The 22,799-nt window shown below is 40.7% G+C and overlaps 1 protein-coding gene across 1 annotated transcript; it reads right to left on the bottom strand.

Annotated features, from left to right (window-relative positions):
* Positions 1-2,563: 2,563 nt before the first annotated feature.
* LOC104056526 (GDP-Man:Man(3)GlcNAc(2)-PP-Dol alpha-1,2-mannosyltransferase-like) lies at positions 2,564-22,652 on the bottom strand. The gene is given in 8 exon segments (XM_054056386.1): positions 2,564-2,808; positions 2,811-3,218; positions 3,221-3,292; positions 3,295-3,560; positions 4,230-4,346; positions 8,296-8,387; positions 12,418-12,524; positions 22,400-22,652. Coding segments are annotated over 8 exon segments (1,560 nt in total).
* Positions 22,653-22,799: the final 147 nt, after the last annotated feature.

Genomic DNA, 22,799 nt, shown 5'->3' with positions numbered 1-22,799 from the left:
TGCAGATGGCACCAAGCTGAGTGGTGCGGTTGCCACACCAGGAGGACAGGATGTCATCCACAGACCTGGATAAGCTGGAGAAGCGGGCCTGTGTGTTGAACCTCATAAGGTTCAACAAGGCCAAGTACAAGGTCCTACGCCTGGGTCAGGGCAATCCCCAATTTCAGTGCATGATGGGGGATGACATGCTTGAGAGCAGCCCTAAGGAGAAGGACTTGGGAGTGTTGGTTGATGAGAAGCTCGACATGAGCCGACAATGTGCACTCACAGCCCGGAAGGTCAACCGTATCCTGAGCTGCACCAAAAGAACCATGGCCAGCAGGGCGAGGGAAGGGATTCTGACCCTCTATTCCTCTCTTGTGAGACCTCATCTGGAATGCTGTGTGCAGTTCTGGAATCCTTAACATAAGAAGAACTGTTGCATACGGAACTGTTGGAACGGGTCCAGAGGAAGGCTACAAAGATGATCAGAGAGGTGGAGCACCTTCCATACGAGGACAGGCTGAGAGTGTTGGGGTTGTTCAGCTTGGAGAAGATAAGGCTTCAAGGAGACCTTATTGTGACCTTCCAGTACCTGAAGGGGCTACATGAAAGCTGGGGAGGGACCGTTTACGAAGGCTTGTAGTGATAGGACTAGGGGGAGCGGGTATAAACTGGAGAGGGGCAGATTTAGGCTAGACATAAGGAGGAATTTCTTCACACTGAGAGTGGTGAGGCGCTGGCACAGGTTGCCCAGAGAAGCTGTGGCTGTCCCATCCCTGGAGATGTTCAAGGCCAGGTTTGATGGGGCCTTGGGCAGCCTGGTCTGGTGGAAAGTGTCCCTGCCCATGGCAGAGGGGTTGGAACTGGATGAACTCTAAGGTCCCTTCCAACCCAACCCATTCTACGATTCTATGATTTTAAGAATCTTTTCCAGTCTAAATTATTCTGCTATTCTGTGAATGGACGAACCATAATGAGAAATCCCAGCCGTGTGGACAGCTTTCAGAGATGTGTGCATGGTGAGGCTCTGGTGATACCAGAGGCAGGAACTAAGTCTGGTCCAAGGTGTCGGACAATGCTGTGCAAGGCACCTTTTTAATAACAATGAAAGAACAATGATAAGAAAATTTCTGCTTGAAAGTGGAGAAGATTCAGGGTGAAGAACAAAACCAAGCACAGTGCTGTATCCTACTAGTATGGTGTAGTACACTGTACTGTTGCTATGTTGCCCCAAAAAATTAATTTTTAAAAGGGTACCTCTGTAAAGAGTTTTGTTCTAAGCTGATACACTGAACAGATGTTTTTTCCTGGTCAACATTAACCTGGGCTTGATACCATGCAGCTGAAAGTTCCTGATATTTAGCCATGGTTTGAGCAGAATACAACTGTATCAAGGTTTCTTTTGATCCACATCTGAATTCACCTTGTGCCTCTCTCCCTGTTCATGATATGTTTGTTGTAAATTATTTCCTCCTGCTTTCTTCTGCCCCTGGCTTCGCTCTTCTTGCGTTAGTAAGGTCTCTGCCTGGCAAGGTTCATCACAGACACCTCTTTCCTTTGCTCCTGTATGCTTCAGTTTTCTCCTGTGTATTCACCAGCCTGAATTTCTCCACTACAAATTTCTTCTTCCCTTCTGCAGAATTGATGAACCATGGCTCAGCTGTCTGGTATCTTGAACTAAGTGAGACCCCACAGTAGTGACCACAACCATTTTTTTGTGGCCACAGCCTTTCTAATTCTTAGTTCTGCTTTCATTTTGATTTTTACCTAGAATCTCACCAACTATAATGGTCAATTTAATCTCATGAGAGTATCATGTCCCCTCTCCCTTTGACTTGCTTTTTTCCTTCCTGTATTTAGCTCCATATTCCCTCCTTGCCAGAAACACTAGGGTTTCTTGTCTGCTCTACTGCCCCCACTCAGTCTCCAACTTTCCTTCTTATCCACCCTGCTCATTTCCTGGTTCCTGAAAACTTCAGGTTCCTGGTACTTCATGGTTTCCTGAAGGAGGTTTTACCTCCTTTCCTGATTCTTGGGCAACTGAAAGTGCTGTGTACATTTGCTGTCAGTTCTTTCACTCCACTTTCACTCTGAGCCTTCATTTTTTCCAGTCTGTTCTACCCCCAGGTGACTTGCAAAGGTTCTTCTTAACCAGATCTGTGAACATTTCTCAGCATCCTTTATCTGTCAACCAGATTCAATGCAGGTTACCTATAAATCAGAGAAAACAGAAACATTTCTCTATCTTTAGATGCGTGCACTAACCAGATGTGCACTCTATGATTTTCATAGAAGTAAGCCCAGAACCTTGGAATGACCCATGACCTTGCAGAGTGATAGGTGGAGGTCAGGCAGGACGCCTTGGCAGGCACAGAAGGGATTACTGTCTGTTTAGGTGACCAGAGGATGCCTGTAACAGTCTCTGACATCTGCAGCACTTCAGCTTGCTCAACAGTAGCACCTAGTGGTTAGTCATCTAATTGGTCCTGTAGGCTCCACCTCAGCTAGACTGTCTCTGATAAGAACTGGAAGAATGGGAGCTGGGCCCCTGCTTGGCATGCAGACCTCCACACTTAGACACCTATACTGAAGAGCCTTCATCATGAATTGAATCTCCCCCCAACGGGGACAACTGGTTGAAAACTGAGAAAAGGTACTGACCGATCCCAAAGTGCTCATTCCACATTGTATGCAGGCCGATGGTGGCCTTGGCCAGGTGTCTCTTTAGCTCCTCAAAGGAAATGTTTATTCTGAAGGTCACATAGTTACTAACTCCCAGCTCTTCACAAAGGCCTTTCAGGTTCTTTACTTGCTCTTCATCTTGAGATTACGACAGTCTCCAATTAAGATAAGCCTCAATGACAGCTGCTGTCCCAGTCTCTTCTCTTTCAGCAATATAGCAAAGGCTCTGATTTGCAAAGGATGATCTTTTTCAGGCCTGAACTGGCTGATGGAAACAATGGAATATTCAATGATGCTCTTTTCCTCTTCCAGTAGAAGATCCAGGAAGGTCTGGAGATCGCACGGTGGATACAAAATGCTAGTGCAAGCCCCAGCTCTCCAGAGGGAAAGGATGTGATTTAGCATCCAAGAAGAATTCACCATAACCACATCACTGCAGGAACCAACCAATTCATATAAGAAAGCAAAGAAGTAGTAGTGGACAAGTTTAAATTTGCTGAAGAGAGAATTGTTTGTAATGAAGGCTGCATTGTTAAATCTGGTATCCCGATTCCAGAAAGAATGTCGGTGCTGATAGTGAGATAACGGACATAGCATCCAACACGACAACCTCCTAAGTATTTAAAGAGGGAAGTGTGAAGGCATAACCCATTGAGTCAATATAAATGTCGGGAACAAACTTCAGAAGACCTTCCCAGCCCAGGAACACCAATCCTAAATTTTGTCCCAGCAAAGTGAAGTGAGGGTAAAGAAAAGCTTCCACAAGGTAGCGTAGAAATACAAACTTGACAGGATGAGTTAATTTAATGTTGAACCTTCTGAAAGCACCTTCTACTATTTCTTCTCCGGTGAAATCTCTGTCACCAGTGTAAACAACACACATTCCATTTCTGTACCTGCAAGAGTCAAGAAAAAGAATTTCATACGTTCTTCTCTTCAATTTTGTAACATGAAACCAAAATATCATTCATTCAAAATTACTCATAAAGCAGGTGAGAAGAAATTTCTGGCCTAGCTCTGAAACAACTGAAATTAAATTATGCTTTTCCTTCTCCTTCTACAGTTTCTTCTGATATGCAGAGGAACTGGGGAACCATTTGGTTGAGTAAACATCAAGAAGCTCTTGTCCTACATTAGGAGATGTCTGTCTCATGCACGCCATAAGTAAAATGCAGAAGACAGCAAGCCAGTGTGTGTGCCAGTGTTCAATCCACTTTAGATGTTCACTCATTTTGCCACTCATTTTCACCTAGAGGCTGGTATCAAGGTTACCAGTTACCTACTGATGAGTTACACCTCTACAAAGTTCCATATCAGGACTGAAAAAGTGATGAGGGAGAAGGATTTCTCCCAGGGTGAGAAAGAAAAAGGGAGATATGCCACAGCAGGACAGGTGAAAACCTGGGGAAAGGGATGAAGACAAATGGTGCAACCAGTTGAAACTCAGATGTAAAAAAATGTGGGACGAGTAGATTAATGGTATCTATTTCAGTATGTAAAATGCCATAATGTGCATAACGAATACTGTCAGTAGCAGAGAATGAAATACAGTATTGTATAAAGACCTTTTCTGGAGTGTTCTTATTGCGTACCACAAGACTCTCTCCCCTCCACCACCTGCACTGCAATAGGGGTGAAAAAATGCAGACACCAATGGCCGCTTCCCATCTCTTCCTGCCTCCCTGCTAGCAGAAGGCTCCACTGTGAACTTTGGTGGTGTTCTTTCTTCTTAATGCTGGGAGTGTCAACCTGAGTATATGGAGAGGCCAGCAGAAAGACTGGATTTGGAAGGTTCTGCAGACATCCCAGAAAGGAGGGGGCAGTGGAAACAACCACCACCAGGGACACCCCTGAACATCTTGGCAATAGCAGAGCTGTCTATGGGCTCCTTCACATAGCTTGAAGAGCAAAAAGGTAGGATGTTTCTTGCTGTTGCTATTGCTTTGCATACATTTTGGTAGTTAGCTAACCTACAACTAAAAGAATGTTTTTCTTCCTCTCCAGAAGGGAGATTAACTCTGTTGCTTCCCAAAGAAAACAAGGGAGAGGATTCACAAACATACTCTGCTGCTGCTGTTGGGGAAGGCAGGCTTGAGGCAGGAGTAGATAATGAAGATAAGTAAATCAAGCACCGTGCGACTGAATGGTTTTCAAGAAGTGATACGTTGCATTACCTAAAGTTTTTCTTCTGTTCTTTTAAGTTCATAAGCAAAGAAAACTTACCTGTTTTACCGAGTCTCCCACCTGAACTTTCATTTCTCTGATTTATTTTGTCACATGCCAATGCTGCTATTCAAAATGTTACGCAGAAATATTGCCATGGCTTTGCAGCTCCTGTTCTCTTGCCTTATAAAAATACAGGGAAACAATCACACCGAGAAAGAAGAAACAGCTCATATGATGTGTGCAGCTTGCATATTCTTTAGAAAGCATTTCAAAAAGCATCCAAGGCAAGGAAAGGAGAAAGGCTTGTAACAAAGATATGTTAAATTCTGTTAATTCTCTTGTTTTACTTGGCAGAAATTTGGAAGGTCCTGCAAACTAACCCAGACACGAGCTGGAGGAATCTCTGGAGAAAGTAGCAGTGCTCCAGAAGTGAGAATCAGAGAGTGTTGCATCCTTTTAAAATAAAAGGGTCAATCAGCAGAAGAAAAGATGAGTTCACCTCGGCAACTACTTCAATATTGAGCCACATAGGGAGCAATATTGAACAAGAGCTGTCATCAAATGCCAAGGAAATCTACTGCCTTTCAACAGTTTTAAATATGCAACTGGAATTAATAGAGGATTGTTGTTATTTTGTTTAAAAGGAAAAATAAACAGACTTGTTTTCTGATGTCCGACTGTTGAAAAATCCTCATCCAGAGTGAAATGCACTTTCAACTTTATTATTCCAAACTACCTGGGTTATCTCTGACAACTCTTGCTTGAGCAAATTTCTGATTGCATCCTCTCTTTAACCATTTCTGTATCATGCAGGAAAGTCTCTTAGGCAGTAGGTTGTATTTCCCTAGCTTAATCAGCTCCTGGTTTGAAGAAGTTCTTCCAGCTTTTCCTAATCTTTAGGTACTGTCAATACAGCCTTTTAAGCCACAGTTTCACTTACACAGTTCTGACCCTAAGTAGTATCTCCTGCTGATCAGCAGTTTCATGTAGAGCAGCAGTGAAAAGGTTTGTTAGCACCATGAGAACTGTGTATTCCCCAATTCCTAATCAAACGTGAAACAGGAGGTTCTTCTGTCTGCATTTTTTTTCACAGACAAGATTTCATAGAATCCAACTGAAGTATAGGGGGGAAAAATCACACCCTGAAGGCTGGTTTCTGTAGCATTTTGTGCTTCTGTTCAGTTTGCTAAAATATACAATACTGCTTTTGATGGCTTAAAGAAGGGCTTCATGCTTTTCTGGTTTTGAAACAAAAGCAGGGGTCCGATTTTCAATTCCCCTCCTCCGTGTTCTCAGATTTATAACAAACAGTAGTTCAGGGGTTTAATATTCCTGTTTGCATAGAATTTCATGTTGACCTCTATCTAGAACCTTCCATTCCCTAGGAACAGAAAACTCTTCAATAGAGGAGAGCTGAAAGAATACCATGCAGCAGCCATACTGTGAAAGGGCACAAGGAAACAGCTCCTAGACAAGTGTAATTAGTTCACTTACTAAAATTCAAGCTAGCAAAAACACTGTACAATTAACCTAAAGGAATCACTACAGGCAATGAAATCTCCAGAATCACAATTAATATCCCACAGAATAGAATTTTCACTGTAGTTGTAAAAGACCTCTCAAGACCAGCGAGTCCAAACATCAGACCCACAGCACCATGCCTACAAAACCATGTCCCACAGAGCCACATCTACATGCTTACTGAATGCCTCCAGGGATGGTGACTCCACTGCTGCCCTGGAAAGCCTGTTCCAGTGCTTAAGCACTCTTTGGAGAATGAAATTCTTTCTCATATCCTATCTAAATTTCCCTGGAGTAACTTGAGGCCATTTCCTCTCCTCCTATCACTTGTTACGTGGGAGGAGAGACCAGCACCCACTGCAATACAACCTCCTTTCAGGTAGTTGTAGAGAACAATACCGCCTCCCCTCATCCTTCTCTTCTCCAGGCTAAACAATCCCACCTCCCTCAGCCAATCCTCAACATTTTGTCACACCACGGGGGACAGCACATTGAAAATGTGCCACAGATTCTGGAAAAGAAGCTGGCTGCAAAAGCTATCCAACAAGCGCTGAATTTCAAAAGTGTGACTGTGGCTGAACACTCATAAAACGGGTGGAGACATAGTCAAGTATTCAAGGACTAAAAAAACTTACCGATGGAGTTCTGTTACCAAGGGAACACAATGGTTCTGTGAAGGCAGAGGGGTTTGCAGGGCACCGTACTGTCCTGTAGTTAGCACAGAACATTTTCAGGAACCTTTCATTCCCAGTAAAAAAAAGAAATCACTATTCCATAGAACCGGGTACCTTGACAGAAAGATTAAACAAGGGACCAAGGGATCAGAGATGACATAGATTTACAGGTGAGACAGAGTTAAAGATTAACTTAATTTTATTCATGTACATGTATTTCCATAACGGCTCCACAGATAGCAGGAATGTCTCTTCAAAATTCTGGTCAGAAAACCTGTGCACAAAGTGACAAGCTTTTTCTCTGATCTCTCATCTTTTTTCAGGAGGCAAAGAGAGGATAGAAACCATTGCCTCAGCATGTGTCCTAGTCGTCTGCTAGGAAGTCCGTAATAAGAAGGAAGTCCTTCGTAAGATACCACAATGACAAATTTCGGTCCTCCAGAATTGTGATCTGGGATAACTGTGTCAGCTGCCATATATTCAGCTACTCCTGCAAAAGATAAAAACATGCTGCTATGAATGTGCATATCCAGTACTTTGGCTTTCTGTAAGGCACTGCAAAGTTAAACTGCAGTAAAATTCACCCAGATTTCTAAGCTACTGTAGATTTCCATTCTAGATTAGTTTGAACAATATGGAGTAAATGGTCTCTGAAGAAAAACAAAAGTTAAGTTCTTTTCAGTCCAAAGGACTGAAATAAGTTTGCCTTAAACACTTATGTTGGAAATTAGAAATCAGAAATTGGATCCAATTGGTTCAGTTAAGGCTCTTAAAACATATTTGATTTACCCAAGAGAGATTATATCACCAGTATCTAAGGTGAAAAGAAAGCTAGATATTTTAACAAATGTAAAGATAAACACGGAAGGTAGCTCTGTGTGTAAGGCACTGCATAGTTCTGTTCCACTCTGTAAGAGAACACTGAGGTCCTGTAGCTTAACACTCGCCAGCTAGAAGCAATGGTCCGGAGTTTTGGAACATGTTTTGACAAGTGAAAAGCCATTGGAGATGAACGTGAAATCATGCACAAATTCAAAATCACAGTGTGGTTATATCACATTTTGATTTTTTTTTTCTATTTTATGGGAGAAAAAGATACAAGAAATTATTGCTCGTTTATGGTTTCCAAGAGGCACTTCAGAGCAAACTTATTTACAACAAATTCCTACACACTGTGAACTACTGCTTGTGATAAAATCTGATGACAGGAAGCGCAGTTCAGTCACATCTTCGCCAAGTACAGCATCCATCTACTTGGCTGCCAGCTTACCTTGTTGGAGATGTAGGGCAGGGGGCAGTCTCGAATTCCCCTTCCAAGTCAGGACTCATTGCATCCCAATACCTGTACTCCGTACCTTCATTCTGTAGGACAGCACATTGCAAAGCAGGTCCAAATTGGTCTTTGACATTCTGCTCCGCACTATGACTGATTTCACGACCCTAGCACAGGCCTAGTGCACTGAGACTAAGGGTACTTTGTCATACCCAGGTGGGCCTTACAAATAAGACACAGGATCTAATGAGGAGACATCTCTGCAACAGCAGCTAGAGGCCCGTGATGGGCCTTGAGGCAGGTGAAACATGACCAACATCTGTACACATGGATGTCTACATCTGACACATGTCTAAGCTTCTCTTGAGGTCAATCAAGTCAACAGGGCACAATCTCAGATGCTTCAACAGAAGCACCTGCTGCCTTTTGAGGCTCTGTTGGATACACAAATCATATGAGTAAAGCTGGCAAACCTAACACAGATTGCCCAGAAATGTTGTGGGGTCTCCATCCTTTGGTAAATCTCCGAGTAATCTGCTCAGACCTCACCGTCAACAGTGTTGTGAGAGGGAAGTTGGACTAGAGACCTCCTGAGGAATCTTGTAACCTGAATTATCATGCTATGCCATGATCTATGTGGCAGGTGCCAGAAAACCATTGTCCTGAATAGTGAAAGACTGGAATGATAGGATGCAGTGTATCACCACAGGAGTCCAGACACAGCTATGGAGTGTTTTGTTCCTGTTCTTGAAACTCATTTTCTTTGGCTTTCTAAGAAGTCCTGCATTGATGGTTGGGTTATTTTTTGTTCTTGGGTTGTTTGTTTTTTTTCTTTATATTATTAATATATTCTTCCTCCTGTCGCTCTAGGTTTTTTGCAAGGATGCTGTCCCCAGCCCCTGGTTAACATCATGAAAAATGCCAGATTTCAGTTATTTTTGTGTGGTGGTAGTTCACCTTGTGATGTTTGACCATTTATTCAAACTCAGCATGGCTATAATTGAACTCCAGGCTTAATTTCCAAGCTTCCTCTTCTTCCTTTCTCTGTCCCCTTGATTAACTGTCATTCAAGGCCACAAGCTAAGTGTCAAATATGAACACAGTCCTGCTTATACACTTCAGGATTGTGTTCATTCTTTTCATCATAGCATTTTTTTTTTTCATCACAGTTTTATCTAATGCTACACTTCATTTAAATTAATCTTGTCGACATGCAAAATTGTACTGAAATGTCAGGTTTATCTACTTTAAATTATTGAAATATTTTTTTCTCTTAGAGATGTCCTTGCCTCTAGCTGTATGTGAAAATTTTCTTAATCTTCCTAAATTTTCCTGTGATCCATTAGTTTCCTGATGACACATACATTTTTTTTTCAAGGTCACCTTCATTAGTGCCTTCTCTTCTGTGTTTTCCTCCTGATTTCCAGAAGGTCCTACAAGGCCCTAAAGAAAGGATGAAGTCTTCATACTGTGTGATCATTTTAGCTCTACACCAAAAAACTCACCTCAAACTCTGCAATTTAGGATGTAGATAATCTTGGAAATTACTGCGAATCAGAGCTTTACTAAACTTGGCTACTAATAAGAGGATTTCTGACACCAAATCAAAGAGTCTTTGATCAAAATCAGTATCATTGTATGCATTTATAAACTAATGGAAAGACAGAAAGAAACATGAAATTGCTACTTGCAGGCTTGGCCTTTTACCAGGGTTAAGTGTTGCTCTTATTAAATCTGTTTATGCAGCAGAAAACTCTTTCCTGGAGCTTTCGGAATGCTTGACATGGGGTGTTTCTCTATTTTGCTGCTCATTCTTTGGCTCAGAGATTAAGGATTCCAATTGCCTCACCTTTTGTGACACAGGTGATGAAAAACATTCTTTAATGCTTGCATTCCAAAGTTCACAGAATAGCTCTTTTCTTTTAATAATATCACTGATTCACCTACTGAAACACTAGTGATAACTAGAAATATTCTTCACTGATCACTGAGAAAAAAAACTACACTTTTCGGCCACTTCTCCTGTTTTATGGTCCTTTTATCACCTGGTTTATCTGAGCAGACATTTTATAATTCAGCACCTTAAACTAGACATGGATATTTCTATTGTTTTGCCTTGTCATCAGATTTTTCTGATTTTTTGAAATATCTTCAGTCATCTGGCAGGAGCAAAGGCAAAACAGAAAATGTTGGAGCAGACAAAACTGCTTCATAGACCTCTTCCCCTTCAGCTGCCATCTAAACTGTCTACATCGAGGGAGAATGTTGGTAAAGGTAAACTGTACGAAGCAGTTCCTGTAGTGCATAGTTTATTTGCACAGAAGAAGATGGATTCAAAGTTAAGCCAGTAGTGCAACACAGTGTGATGAGACTGCAGTATGGCCTGTGTGACATGCATCTCTTTGGGAAACTCTTCATATGGCTTTAAATTGGAAGCAGGAAGATTTAGACTAGACATAAGGAGGAAATTCTTCATGATGAGGGTGGTGAGACACTGGAACAGGTTGCCCAGGGGAGTTGTGGATGCCTCTTCCATAAAAGTGTTCAAGGATAGGTTGGATGGGGTCTTGAGCAGCGTGGTCTAGTGAGAGATGTCCGTGGCAGGTTGGTTGGAAGTGGATGATCTTTAAGGTCCCTTCCAACCCAAACTATTCTATGATTCTATGATAAAAATAGTGGAAGAGTTATCAGGGCACATGCTGAAACCTGGACCTTCTACCCATCAGGCTCAAACACTGTCGTCTGAATAATACGGGCATTCCCCCTAGCTCATCCAAAAACATGAAGGAGAGCTGAAAAACTGCTGGTATCAGGAAAAATTAAATTAGATCACATGGAGTCTGATCACAGAGGAAGTGAGATACAAATTTGGTTCAGACAAAATGAAAAAAATAAGGTTTGAGGGGATGATCCTGCTCTTCTCGGCATATACATCCATGTAAAAGACCTATCTTGGCTTACATTATTTTAAAGGCATCAGTGATTTCTAATTAAAACAAAGCACTTGCAGTGCCTTATGGTTCGGAAATAATTGGGCATTTTGTGGGCCTCTATATGTGAATTAAAAGTTTTTTGCAGTTTACATAATGCAGCTATTTATTAAATATTTATGATCTGACATTTAAAAATAAAAGTGGAAAACAATAACATGATCTATAATCAAAACATTTTAAACCTAAATAATAATTAAAAAAATCTGGAAACTAGGCACCAACCCTGAAAGCAGGCTTGTAGAGGAAAACCCTGGCATCTGAGCAGCTTCACTGACTTCAGTCAAATCTGCCAGACCCCAGAATACGCTGCAGAAGTCTTGTATACAGAAGTTTTACTAAGTTTTTTTTTTTTCACAGAGCAGCACATTAGAATAAAGCGTAGTGTGTAAATGTAAAAGTAAACAATGCTGCCCCCACAAGCTGGTTTGAAGACACCACAGTAGGCTTTTCATTTTTTTGTCTAGTTTCTGTGATTCTGTTGGAGTATCTAAATAGCTAAAAATCCTCAGTCTTCACGTAGTCAATAAAACAAGCTAAAAGAAAGAAAAAAAATTATATTATCTTTATGCTGTTTGAAATAAATGGTAATTAGTTCGACTTTTTGTTTTCTTTTGTGAGAATGCTGTCATAACATTTTCGCTATTATAATTATGTAATATCAGTTTTAAAGGAACAACAATAATATGTTAAAAGTAATAATTTTATAACAGTATTAAAAATAGCAAGGAAAATTAACTTAGAGAAGTAAGGTTGAAAAGTCAGAAGATATAATTACTTGCCCCTTGAGATTATTAAGCACTTCTGGCTGTTAGTTTGAAAGGCTGGTAAAATCTCTTTCTGTGCCATACATTTCCAATCTGGTGCTGTCCAAACTGATGTAAATATTTCTGGCTCACTACCACAGCTGTGTTTCAATGATTTAAACCATTTTAAAAATGATAGATAAAGCTTTTATCCTGAAACAAAGTTCTCTTGTGGTGGCTCTCCTTAAAGTACTGCATATTAGTGATGGGTGCTATTTATAGGTTACGTATTTAGTAAACCTGACAAGAATCTAAGAGCTGTTCAAGGATCATTTCTCCAAATGTAAGCATTGCACCTGAAAGATATTTATACAGCAGCACACCCACTGATCATCAAGCAACTCTTCAGCAATGGTAATTTGATCATCCTCGTTGATGGAATTGTTTTGTGCTTCACGAAGTGTGAGACTGAGTCCTGAGAGCGGTAGCCCTGAGATTGGAAAAAAAGATAATGTGGTGCGGCATAAGCGCCTTTTCCCCTGCAGGGAAATATGGAAAGTGAGGATGTAACACAATGAAGCAGTTGACTGAAAAGGCAGCAGAAATGTCAAGGGGTGGACTGTGCCCAGCAGAGGGCTGGAAGCTGTTAGCTGCAGCGATGGAGGGCAAAAAGGTCAGGGAAATAAACCAATGGTCGCAGCTTTCTCTGAGAGCTGAGCTGTAACAGAGAGATATAGAGTGACATCTCCTCCCACAAGTCTCTGGAAATGAGTCTTCCTAGCAAAGGGAACAGGGAATTGAGCTTGTGAAACCACACAGGTTAAATGAGGGATAATTTACTAAGTATTTCTTTGTTGATAAAAATGTTCAGGACCAAATGTCTGCTGGGTGCAGTACTGTTTGGAAATTGTGGACCAAAAAGCTGAAGACCACTATGGACCACAAGAATGAGGTCTTTGTGGATAGTATTGGCAGCAAAGTGCATCTGTTGTGTGAAGCGTATGAAATGAACCTCTGCCTCAGTGGTGTGGGGCTCTAGGGGTCAGTGCCATCCTACCACACACTTGTCTTTGAATTTCTAAGCTTCTTGGTATTCTGTGAAGAGAGGTAAGCAATTTCAGTGAGTTGTTCATCCGGATGAAGATCTGGTTCACCCTCTGAGGAGACAGTTTCCAAAAGCTGATTCATGTCTTCTTTTCACAGCCTGACCGCAACTGACCTCACTGGTATAATCAAACTTAAAACAAGGCAAATCTGTGGTGCTTTTTTCATATGAAAGTTCCCTGAATGTTTGTCCCTTTCCCATTCACTAGGATTAGCCTGAGGCTTAGGTGGTATAGGAAACACTATGGAGCACACAGAGGAACACTGAAGGAGCCCCATCTACTTCTGAGGTGAAAGATCTCATTGCATTGTCACATGGCACCTGGCAGAACAGATTCAAGATCCCTAACAGGGACTTGTTGGCAATAGAAAGGGCCATATTTCATCCGGTTCAAAGTAGAACTTTGCTCATACATTCTTTTTTTAAACTATCTAACTCATCAGGTACCATGGAAACCTTGCCCTTTCCATCTTGCTTCTTACCAAACTCTTCTACTGCCATGCTACACATCATTCAAGACAGTGTGTAGGTGAATTCCATATGTGTTTGAAAAAAAAAAATTAGCATATTTTGTGATTAGCAGTGCTGAGATGCTTAGTCTTAATTGTTTGTGCATTTCCTCTGAACAGGAAAAATCCACATAGGGCATAGAGAATTTGTCACATGAACTTTTCCTCAAAAAGGATGCCAGAGTGTGCCTGATTACAAATGTCTTTTTTTTTTTCTCTTGTCTTCAGGAGGCAGTATTTTTGCACAATACCTAACTAAAGTGATAAAGAGTACAAATGATGAAAATGGAAAAGCAGTGCCTGCTGGTGCTCAAGGGCAAGTCAAGCAGACAGATGCTTCCCTTAGCAGCTATCTCATATCCCACAGTTTAGTGCAAATCCAACCCAAAGACACATGACTGTCTGTTCATCAGATTTGTCATGGTCAAACAAAATTTCAACTCTAAGACCCGTTTCTTCACGTTCAGTTCCAGCCTGGCAGTACACAGCCCCAGTTTGAGTACTTTTCTTCTAGCCCAGTGTTTCCCACACAGACATGCATATCTCCTTAATAAGGATAGTAGCCATAAGCAAATACTCTTCCAGTTTTATTCTCTCTGAAGCAAGTTTCCTGACAGAGAAAGCAGAGCCAAAAAAGGTGACAGATATTCTCCAAGTCTAGTTTATAATAATGACTCTGCATGTTGTTCTTTACCAGACATTGCTGCAAGCAGAGTTGATTAATATGAAATTATTCGTGTCTACACAAGGAACCAAATGCCACACCAAAGCAATGAGAAAACCATTTTTTTCTATCCAAACACATAGGAGAGCTTTTATTATTACTAAAAATCCTAGTGGGCCTGGTAGTTTCATATCTCATAAAAATGATATATACTTTCAATATGAAGCAGCAAAAATTACAGAGCACTGGCCTTGCCCATTTCTCTTCTGCATTACTCTGGAAAGTGTCACTGGATATTTATTTTTTCACCCTCTGCCTCTGAAAACAACACTCAAAAAGCCACTTTTTTTCCCCACTACAACTGCAAAGCCCTGAGTAGCTAATTAGTGACTGAAAAGAAGAACTTGCAGATTGAATTTAATACAGTGATCTTTTCCTGTATTGATTCGTCATTATTTGAAACAAGAAAGCCTGAGAAACACATGATCCTAGGTAATTAATATTAAATATCTTAGTACCTTTTTGTTGGTGCAGTATTTTACTGAAAGCTTTTCCTAAGCACATCTTGCATGGAGAAAATAAACCCTTCACTTACGTTTGTGTGGGTATTAGAATTTGCCCTCACCACTTGAGAAGTACACAGAGCAAAATTATAGCTTGTGATGCCTAAATGAAATGTCATGTTTTACTATAACAGCAAATGATGGCTTAAATGTGTGTAACTTTATATTAACTGATGGTACAAGGGAACTGTAAAAAGTACCATTACAGAAGACTTTGAAAATCGTCGGCCTGTCTATCACCAGCTTTAGGAAGGCAATTCTAACACTTTCATGGGTCCTTGATTTGGTCTCCCTGTAGCAGGGTGTTGGGTCAGATGATCTCCTAGAGATCCCTTCAATTCTATGTCATTCTAGAATCTATAGAATCTTTAAAATGAATCTCTGTGTTTAAGGTCTTTGTTACTGCATTTGAATAATAGGGAGGGCTGTATGTGCAACATGTCTTCCACTACTATAATTTGCACTTCTCTTTGGAAATTACTTTAGAAGAGAAATCGAGAAAATTTGGTTCAGCAGAAGAACTTTTGCCACAGGAAAAGGAAGAAAGAAAAAGTGTATACCGTACATTACTTAAAGCTAGCTGAACCTGAAACAGAAGAACTCTTTATAGGTAAGATAAAGATGAGAGAGAAACTAAATGGATTACATGGGCTGACAATCATAAAATGACATTATGGGAACGAGATTCTGAGAAACGCAGCATGCCACTCGTAGACTCTGAGGGGTACAGCTGCTACATCCTGTTGCATTAGCAAAACAGTGAAATTATGATGTAACAAATTAAGCTGCAATCTTGATTTGGCATTGAAGTGACAGTGAGGTTGAAGGTGCAAGATCTAGAACACTCATGGGAAGGATGCAACTTCTGAACTGTTTTGAGTTAAGTGTAGTCCAGCACGATGAGAAGCCTGTAGTGCCTCTAACTGCAAATAGTTACTATGGAGGAAGGTAAACTACTGCCATTACTGTAGAATATGATTCAATTCTACTCACAGACACCCTTTTTTGTGTACATGAAGACTTATTCTTCTGCTCTCAAAGGAAAAAGAAAGGAAGTGTTGGTAAAGAAACTGCAACGTTTACATCTTTATGCAGATGTAGGAGTTAATTGATTACTGTGTGAGAGCTTTGTCTGAGTATGGCAACAGAGGATCCCAAGGATTAGATGTAGGATGTTTGCCAAAGGCTTCTTATGAAATCTTTATTTCCTAATGTTTGCTTTCACCTAAGAAGTTCTGTAATGCCTGACATCTTTTTTTCATGTCATAGATTCTAACAATGCCCCTGAGGGCAATAGTGTGGAGGATGTTGGGGAAACTAATTTCCATTTTATAGCAAGCAAGCAAAATGAAGAGGAAAAACTGATGTCCAAGTCCCAAGTGGATACCAGAAGATTGCTGTTAGCCTTCAGGTGTATTCCTTAAAGAATATTCTTTACTTCTTCTTCTAAAGTGTATTCTTTACTTCTGCTGCTGTATTTAATAGTCAACATCAGCTTTCAGTCAAAGTATCTTTTGGCTTTACAACCTCATCCATAGAAAAATAATCTTAAATTTCTTACTGTACCACTGCATGAAAAAGAAGCGTTTAGAATGACTTAAAACTCTTTTGTTAACATCAGAGTAGCTGTAGAGAAAACCAATTTACATGCTTTTCTTCTATAGTTCCCTTATCTTAGATTATTTCTTCTTTTCTTCTGTCTCACTTTATTTCACCGTTTCCTCTGTACTTTTACAGTGTCTTGTTTTCTTTCTGAAGTATCCTGCATAATCTTTGTGGCCACTGCTCAGCCCTGTACCTACTGCCGAAGTGTAATTCAACCCAGGTTATGTCCTGGTTATGTTACACCATACAAAGTAGTTGTCAGATGTGAAAAATGAGAGAAAGTGCCTCTTGCTTTTGGTGAGGAACTAGAGGTTTAATATTTCATGGTTTCTTGGAATTTGCCTGCTGATCTAAACTTTGTCTGTTGGTTGGTCTGAACCAGCAGTTTAGTACCCTAGCTGAACAAGCCAGAGGAAACTTCACCCGAACTCCCCTGTGGGATCCTCTGCCGGAATTTATGTTTCTGCCTTCATGGAGGACAAAAAAACCCACCAGGTGCCCTGAGGCAATGGTTTCCTAAGCCACTGTTATATAAATGGTTTGTGGACTTCACCCAACTGTCTATTTCAGGCTTCCATTGGAATAGGAATTTCTATCTTGATAGGCAAGCTTGGAGGTAGATAATGGATTTCAGGTATGGACTTTTAATATTTCAGAATAAATGTACCTAGTGAGAGGGTGGATCAGGAATAGTTGATTAGGGATTTGGATAAAAATTCTAGCTGGACACATTCAGCTTTAAATGAACCTTAATCTTAAACAAATGTTCTGTATAAATTAACCATAAATATTCCATTCCTTTTTTCCGTGACTTTGAAAGAATTGGTACTATTGTTCCCTTTGCTGTTCTATGATCTAGAAAACACGTTGAAATACTGTTGTCAGTATTCACAGTGAACTTGTTTGGTACCTGAAAGTGTTATGCTGTGATGTGACTGTATGGAAGCTACGATAAGAAGTATCCCGTGTTGTAGCAATATGGTACAAATTTTGATAGATACCTATTTATTTTTAAGTTACCTGGTGTCATATTTGTAAGAAGTTTCATTATCAAGTCAAACAGATTATGCCACTTTATTAACCATTTCTACAAGTGTGAATAAAATTGTAACGGGCCACAACAGTTAGCTGTACCTAGGTATAGAGCACTTGCACTGGCTAATCTTATAATGCTTATTTCCCAGTTCTTCCAGCATAGTTTACTGATACCAGAAACACAGAACACATGTAACAGAACTGTGACATGCTTTGTGACAGACAGCTGTAGGGTTTTTTTTTCATTCCCTGTCCACTTCCCTCCTCAGGTGTTCAGTATTAAAAACCTTATAATTTCTGTTGCTCCAGAACAACCCCATCAGACAAATCCCTAATGACATTCACACACTGAAGGAATTTACAGTGTACCATCAATTTGCTATCACATCTTCCATCTGGGTAAGACATTTTATTAACTGAAAACATTTATAAGCACAAACAAGGATTTCTGTCTTGCCATACTTTATAATCATTCACTAATTTCCATTCTTGCCATGCAATTAACCTGAACAAAAAAGGACTGTCTCAGGGTAGCAGAAGACAGAAAGACTGAAAGTTGATTGTAATGCTCGCTAAAATACCTCGTCATGTTTCATCTTTACTACTTAAATGTATCAGTCAGCTGTGGCTCATTTTCAGTAAACAGACATTCTAGCTGAGAACATTTTGAGAAATACAGTCTTGTGGTTGCCATTCTTAGTTCTTCTGTCTGGCTTGTGTAGTGCTAAAAATATGTAGCATTTTAAAACTTGGTCAATACATTAAAATTTGACTGCCCTGTGGAGAATCTGGACTACGGAAGCAAAAGTCTGGTTTTAGATTATTTTGGAATGCTAAGACCTAGCATCCTGGCTTTGGATATTTTATTGAGGCACCCATCCCGACATCCACACCGACTGGAGAGAATATCGCTACTGGTCATTTCAGTTCATGTAGGAGCTGAAACGCAGTTTTGGATGCTGACAATAGGCTAAGCAATCACACTGTTCCATACTAGATAAAAAACATAGACCCCTACACACTCTATAGTGGTTAGAAATGGTATGAGCTACAGGGTTGGACTAGATGACCTCCAGAGGTCTCCTTCATTCTAAAGGATTCTGACTCCATTATTCTTTATCATTAGTGTTTCTAATTCATCGTTCTGTTTTCTCTCATTTTATGTCACTATTATTAGAAGATTTCTAGGATCTGGACATTGCCTATAGTGATATTAGCTTTATTCCTAATGACATAAAGAACCTCAAGTATATAAGCAACATAAAATGAAAAGAGAGTTGAACTTTATAATGCTGTGGACCATACTTGGATATTAATTGTGTCACTGAATACATTGGGCGTATTCCGTGCACCCTCCCTCCCCCTTCTTAATCCTGTCCTGTGTCAGAGGCTCATTTAAACAAAAACAGTAAATGATAATTGCATACCTGAAATAGGTACGAATAGAATCAAGCCAGCTACTATTTGCAAGCATCTTGATAATAGTTGTAAGTCAAATATCCATCTGCAAAATATGATCATTCTCTCATTTGGACCATATACGTGCACATACACTTAATTTTTATGATATGGAAAGAGAAAATGTATTTCTAAATCACGTGTGGGTGTTTCCAAGCAGTGTGAAGTGTTGATGAGATAAGAATTAAAATGTAGCTCTGTGGAACCCACTCAACAGAAACTGTAGGAAGAGAATTATTCACACACGAGACTGCGTTGCTCTTTGTTGCCTTTAGTGTTGATGTCCTCTGTGTATGTCTAATGAATTCAGATACACCAATCCCTGTCTTTCTAGATAGCCTAAGTATTTAAATTATAATTGGAAAAATATTGTATGTACAATTGTGTCTAGAATGTAAAGTGCTTGTGAGAAATACATAGCATTTTATATACATGCTATTTTGGTTTATTAATTCATCAGATGGGTATTAGGAAATAATATAACTCTGGTCAAGGTAAGATATGGTGTGAACAGCCTATAAATGCTTGGTCTTTCTCAAAATTACAGGAGGATGAAATGTTTGAATATTGAAGCTCTCTGCTATGTCATCTGCATTTTTGAATCTTACACTAAAATTCCTCAGAATAGAAAATAACTTCATACATCCCTTGTTGTGAAATTAAAAGATTCGCAATCAGCCTCAGAAGCTCACTCATCTGGCTGCCCTTTGCTTCTCCAGAAATAAGCTAAAGGAAAGACACATAGACGTCACAGAAGATATTAAAAAAGAATATTTGATGAGTAAGTAATACAGAAAAACATCCTGTTCCCTCGCCCCCCTCGAGAGTACTGTGAGCAAGAAATATGCATATATGGCCCTAATCAGTACAAAAATAGTGAAAGTCAGCTTCCATTTTAATAAACAAAACTCAAAAAACCAACCCCCTGATTTTATTATCGCTCTCTTAACAAGACAGATGAAGAATTATTAAATGCAACAGATTTTAATTTATTTTGGTTAAGTGGCAAAAATCCAGCATTTTTTCATGGCTATACTTCAAGAATTCTCTTCCTATTTCTGTAACAACTGTTGCACTTGTGCCTATTCCAAGGCAAACATTTATTATGTTCAAGGATTTTTATCCTGGGTCTGTTACAGACTTTGTACCCTGATGCACTAAAGTCAGTGCCTAAGTCTTCCCTGACTGTGGAACACCTGCAGCTACAACCTGGACTGAACAGGGAAAAGGGACTGTTGCCTTATCTTCCTCGTGTAGATCAATGGGACTTGCCCAACACCTGATGTTTTCACAGCCTTCAGCTGGAAGTGCCTTGAATTTGTTGTGTGTCTTAAGAGCCATTCCATATTGTGTGAATTGAGGTTGGAAAGACTGGTAATGGCTTTTCATAGACGTTGTATTCACAACACTATAAAGACAGTTGGGATACAGAGACAGAAGAGAAATGTTATGGGAGAGATGAAAACCTGATGTACTTTGTGCCCAAGCACTTCTATGGACAGATGGACATTTCAGCTCCAGTGCTGACAACCCAGAATTTGTCCCTAAATAGTTGTTGGATAAATTACATAATTGGCATCAAGGGCAGGGCCCAACACATGGACCTCCTGCTTCTATAAGTGCTGAGCCACAAAGGCATGCACCTTCTGCTGACTTCTCTCGCTCTGGCCCCATGAATCTCGCGTGCTTGATGACAGCTATGTCCCTCCCCATCACACCTTCTGCTTTCCACCACACATCATTTTATTCCTATTAAGTTGTGGGTGGTGAAGTCTGCTGTGAGATGGCTACAAAAAGTTGAAACTACCTCAGATGAAGAAGGAATGCTTTTTGCCGCCTGGGAAGTGTTCCAAAATCTGCGTGGCTATGCAGACACAGTTTCCCTCCTCCCTTCGTTCCCAGCAGTTCCAAGTGAACTCAATGTTGTCTCTGTGTGGTTCCCACAGAATGGTAACCAATCCAACTGTGCCCAGCAATGAGTCTTCAAGTACCTCTGGGAGCTGCAAGGAGAGTTTAGGTGCCTGTGGACCAAGGCCCAACCAAGGATGCAGCCAAGTCTCACTCAGTTGGTTCAACACACCTGAAATCTGGTTTCTATTGAGCTAAAGAATGAAAGTAATTTTGTGACTCCTTCTCCACCGGCTATCCCAATTCTAGTAAAAAACTCAAACTGTTTTGTTCTGCTGGGATTTTCAGTGGATTCAGTTGATTCAGCTGAATGTTCTCTCGGTGCAAGTACCCAGCTACAGGCTGCCAGAAACAGAGAGAAGCAGCAGGAGCAAAGTTAGAGAAATGTAAAAGCAGAAGCAGAAATGAATGTAGCAGAAAGAGAATTGAAAGAGGGAATTCAGAGGTTTAGCAGAACTCTGAGGCATTACAGTGAAGACAGAAGATCAGAAAACAGGGAAATCTGTCAGTTACATGAAGACTGCCATTTGCTGTGTATTAAACCTTCATATACAGAGGAGAAAATTGATTTGAAATTGATTTGAAACCACAGCAGTTTCAATGCCTACTATAGAGCAGGTGGTCTGAACAGTCACCCCATGATTTTGAAAGGAGCAGGAAGCTAAAAGGTCCTTGGGACAGAGGGAAGGGGGGATTTTTATTTTGTCCTTGAATTTGTTTGGGACTGATGTAGTCCAGAGGATTTTGTGCACGCTAAAGAGCCCATGAAATTTAAAATAATTTCAGAGCAGTAACAAATCTAGGAACTACAAAGTTCCCCAGCAAACTTACCAGCAGCCTTTGGCTTTCTCTCACCTGTTCTCGGCTGCGGACAGTGAGGAAAATAAACTCTGGCACTGCAAAGTACAGTAGAGGTTTCTGCAAGGGAGATGCAGGAATATGGATATGTACAACCTCCTGTGCTCTGGTCTTGGAGCTGCCAGCAGAAGAGCTCTGAACTATAGTTACATTGTCTTCCATGCATTATGATTATGATTACCAAGAGCAACACTGCTTCACCCTCTGGTTCCAAGTGAGAGCTGGGCTGTGCCTGGCTAGCATGGAAGAGGTGGTATGTGTCAGTTCCTGCCTGATTAGGTATGCCTTCAAGGAACAGTAGTCTTGTGTCTTCCAAAGAAAAAATGTTTGCTCACATTGAGCTGCTCTAGGGATATCTTTAAGTAATTTCTTCCATTATCTTAGGAGTGGCTGTAAAGCTTCCTGGGACTGATTAATGTCTCCAGACTTAAAGAGTTCCAAATGCCATGAGGATTTCTGGACCAGACTCACAGCCTCTGCACCAGGCTCCAGGGGCAGAAGACTGCTCTCTACAGTGCTAACCTGGCAGCAGCAGAGAGTTGGCACTCAGTATGTCTTTCACAAAACATGAACAGGAAGAGGAGCTGAGGAAATATAGGAATACATGTGCACAAGCTTGGAGCTGTCTGAACGAGGAATCAGAGTCTGAAGTGAACTCACAACGCAGCTGTGTTCTGTATATACTAGAACTGCTGGTGCGTGTAGGCATTGCTTCTTTGGGATCATCTCCAGCTTGGGATGGCTTTCCAGATGCCCCTTTGGAAAAGAGAGCAGCAGGAACACAGCAATGCAACATTGCACTCCTGGTTCTGGGCAGGTTTTGCAGTTTTTGCGGCTGCAGCTGCACTGAGGTGTGCTTGCACAGGCTGGTGGTGTCCACCACACACCCGCCGCGGCACTGAGGCACCGACATGGCGACCGCTGCGCCTCACCCTGCGCTGAGAAATAGAAATTGAGTCGTGTGCAACCGGCGCCCTCTAGCGGTACTGTTCCCGCGAAGTTTTAATGCTTTGTGAAACTGAGTTGGCTTTTAAAATGTATTTTATACATATAACACGGT

Source organism: Cuculus canorus, chromosome 1 (assembly GCF_017976375.1).
Source record: "Cuculus canorus isolate bCucCan1 chromosome 1, bCucCan1.pri, whole genome shotgun sequence".
NCBI lineage: Eukaryota > Metazoa > Chordata > Aves > Cuculiformes > Cuculidae > Cuculus > Cuculus canorus.
The sequence above is the reverse complement of the archived record's forward strand: the minus strand, read 5'-3'. Positions and strand labels throughout refer to the sequence as shown.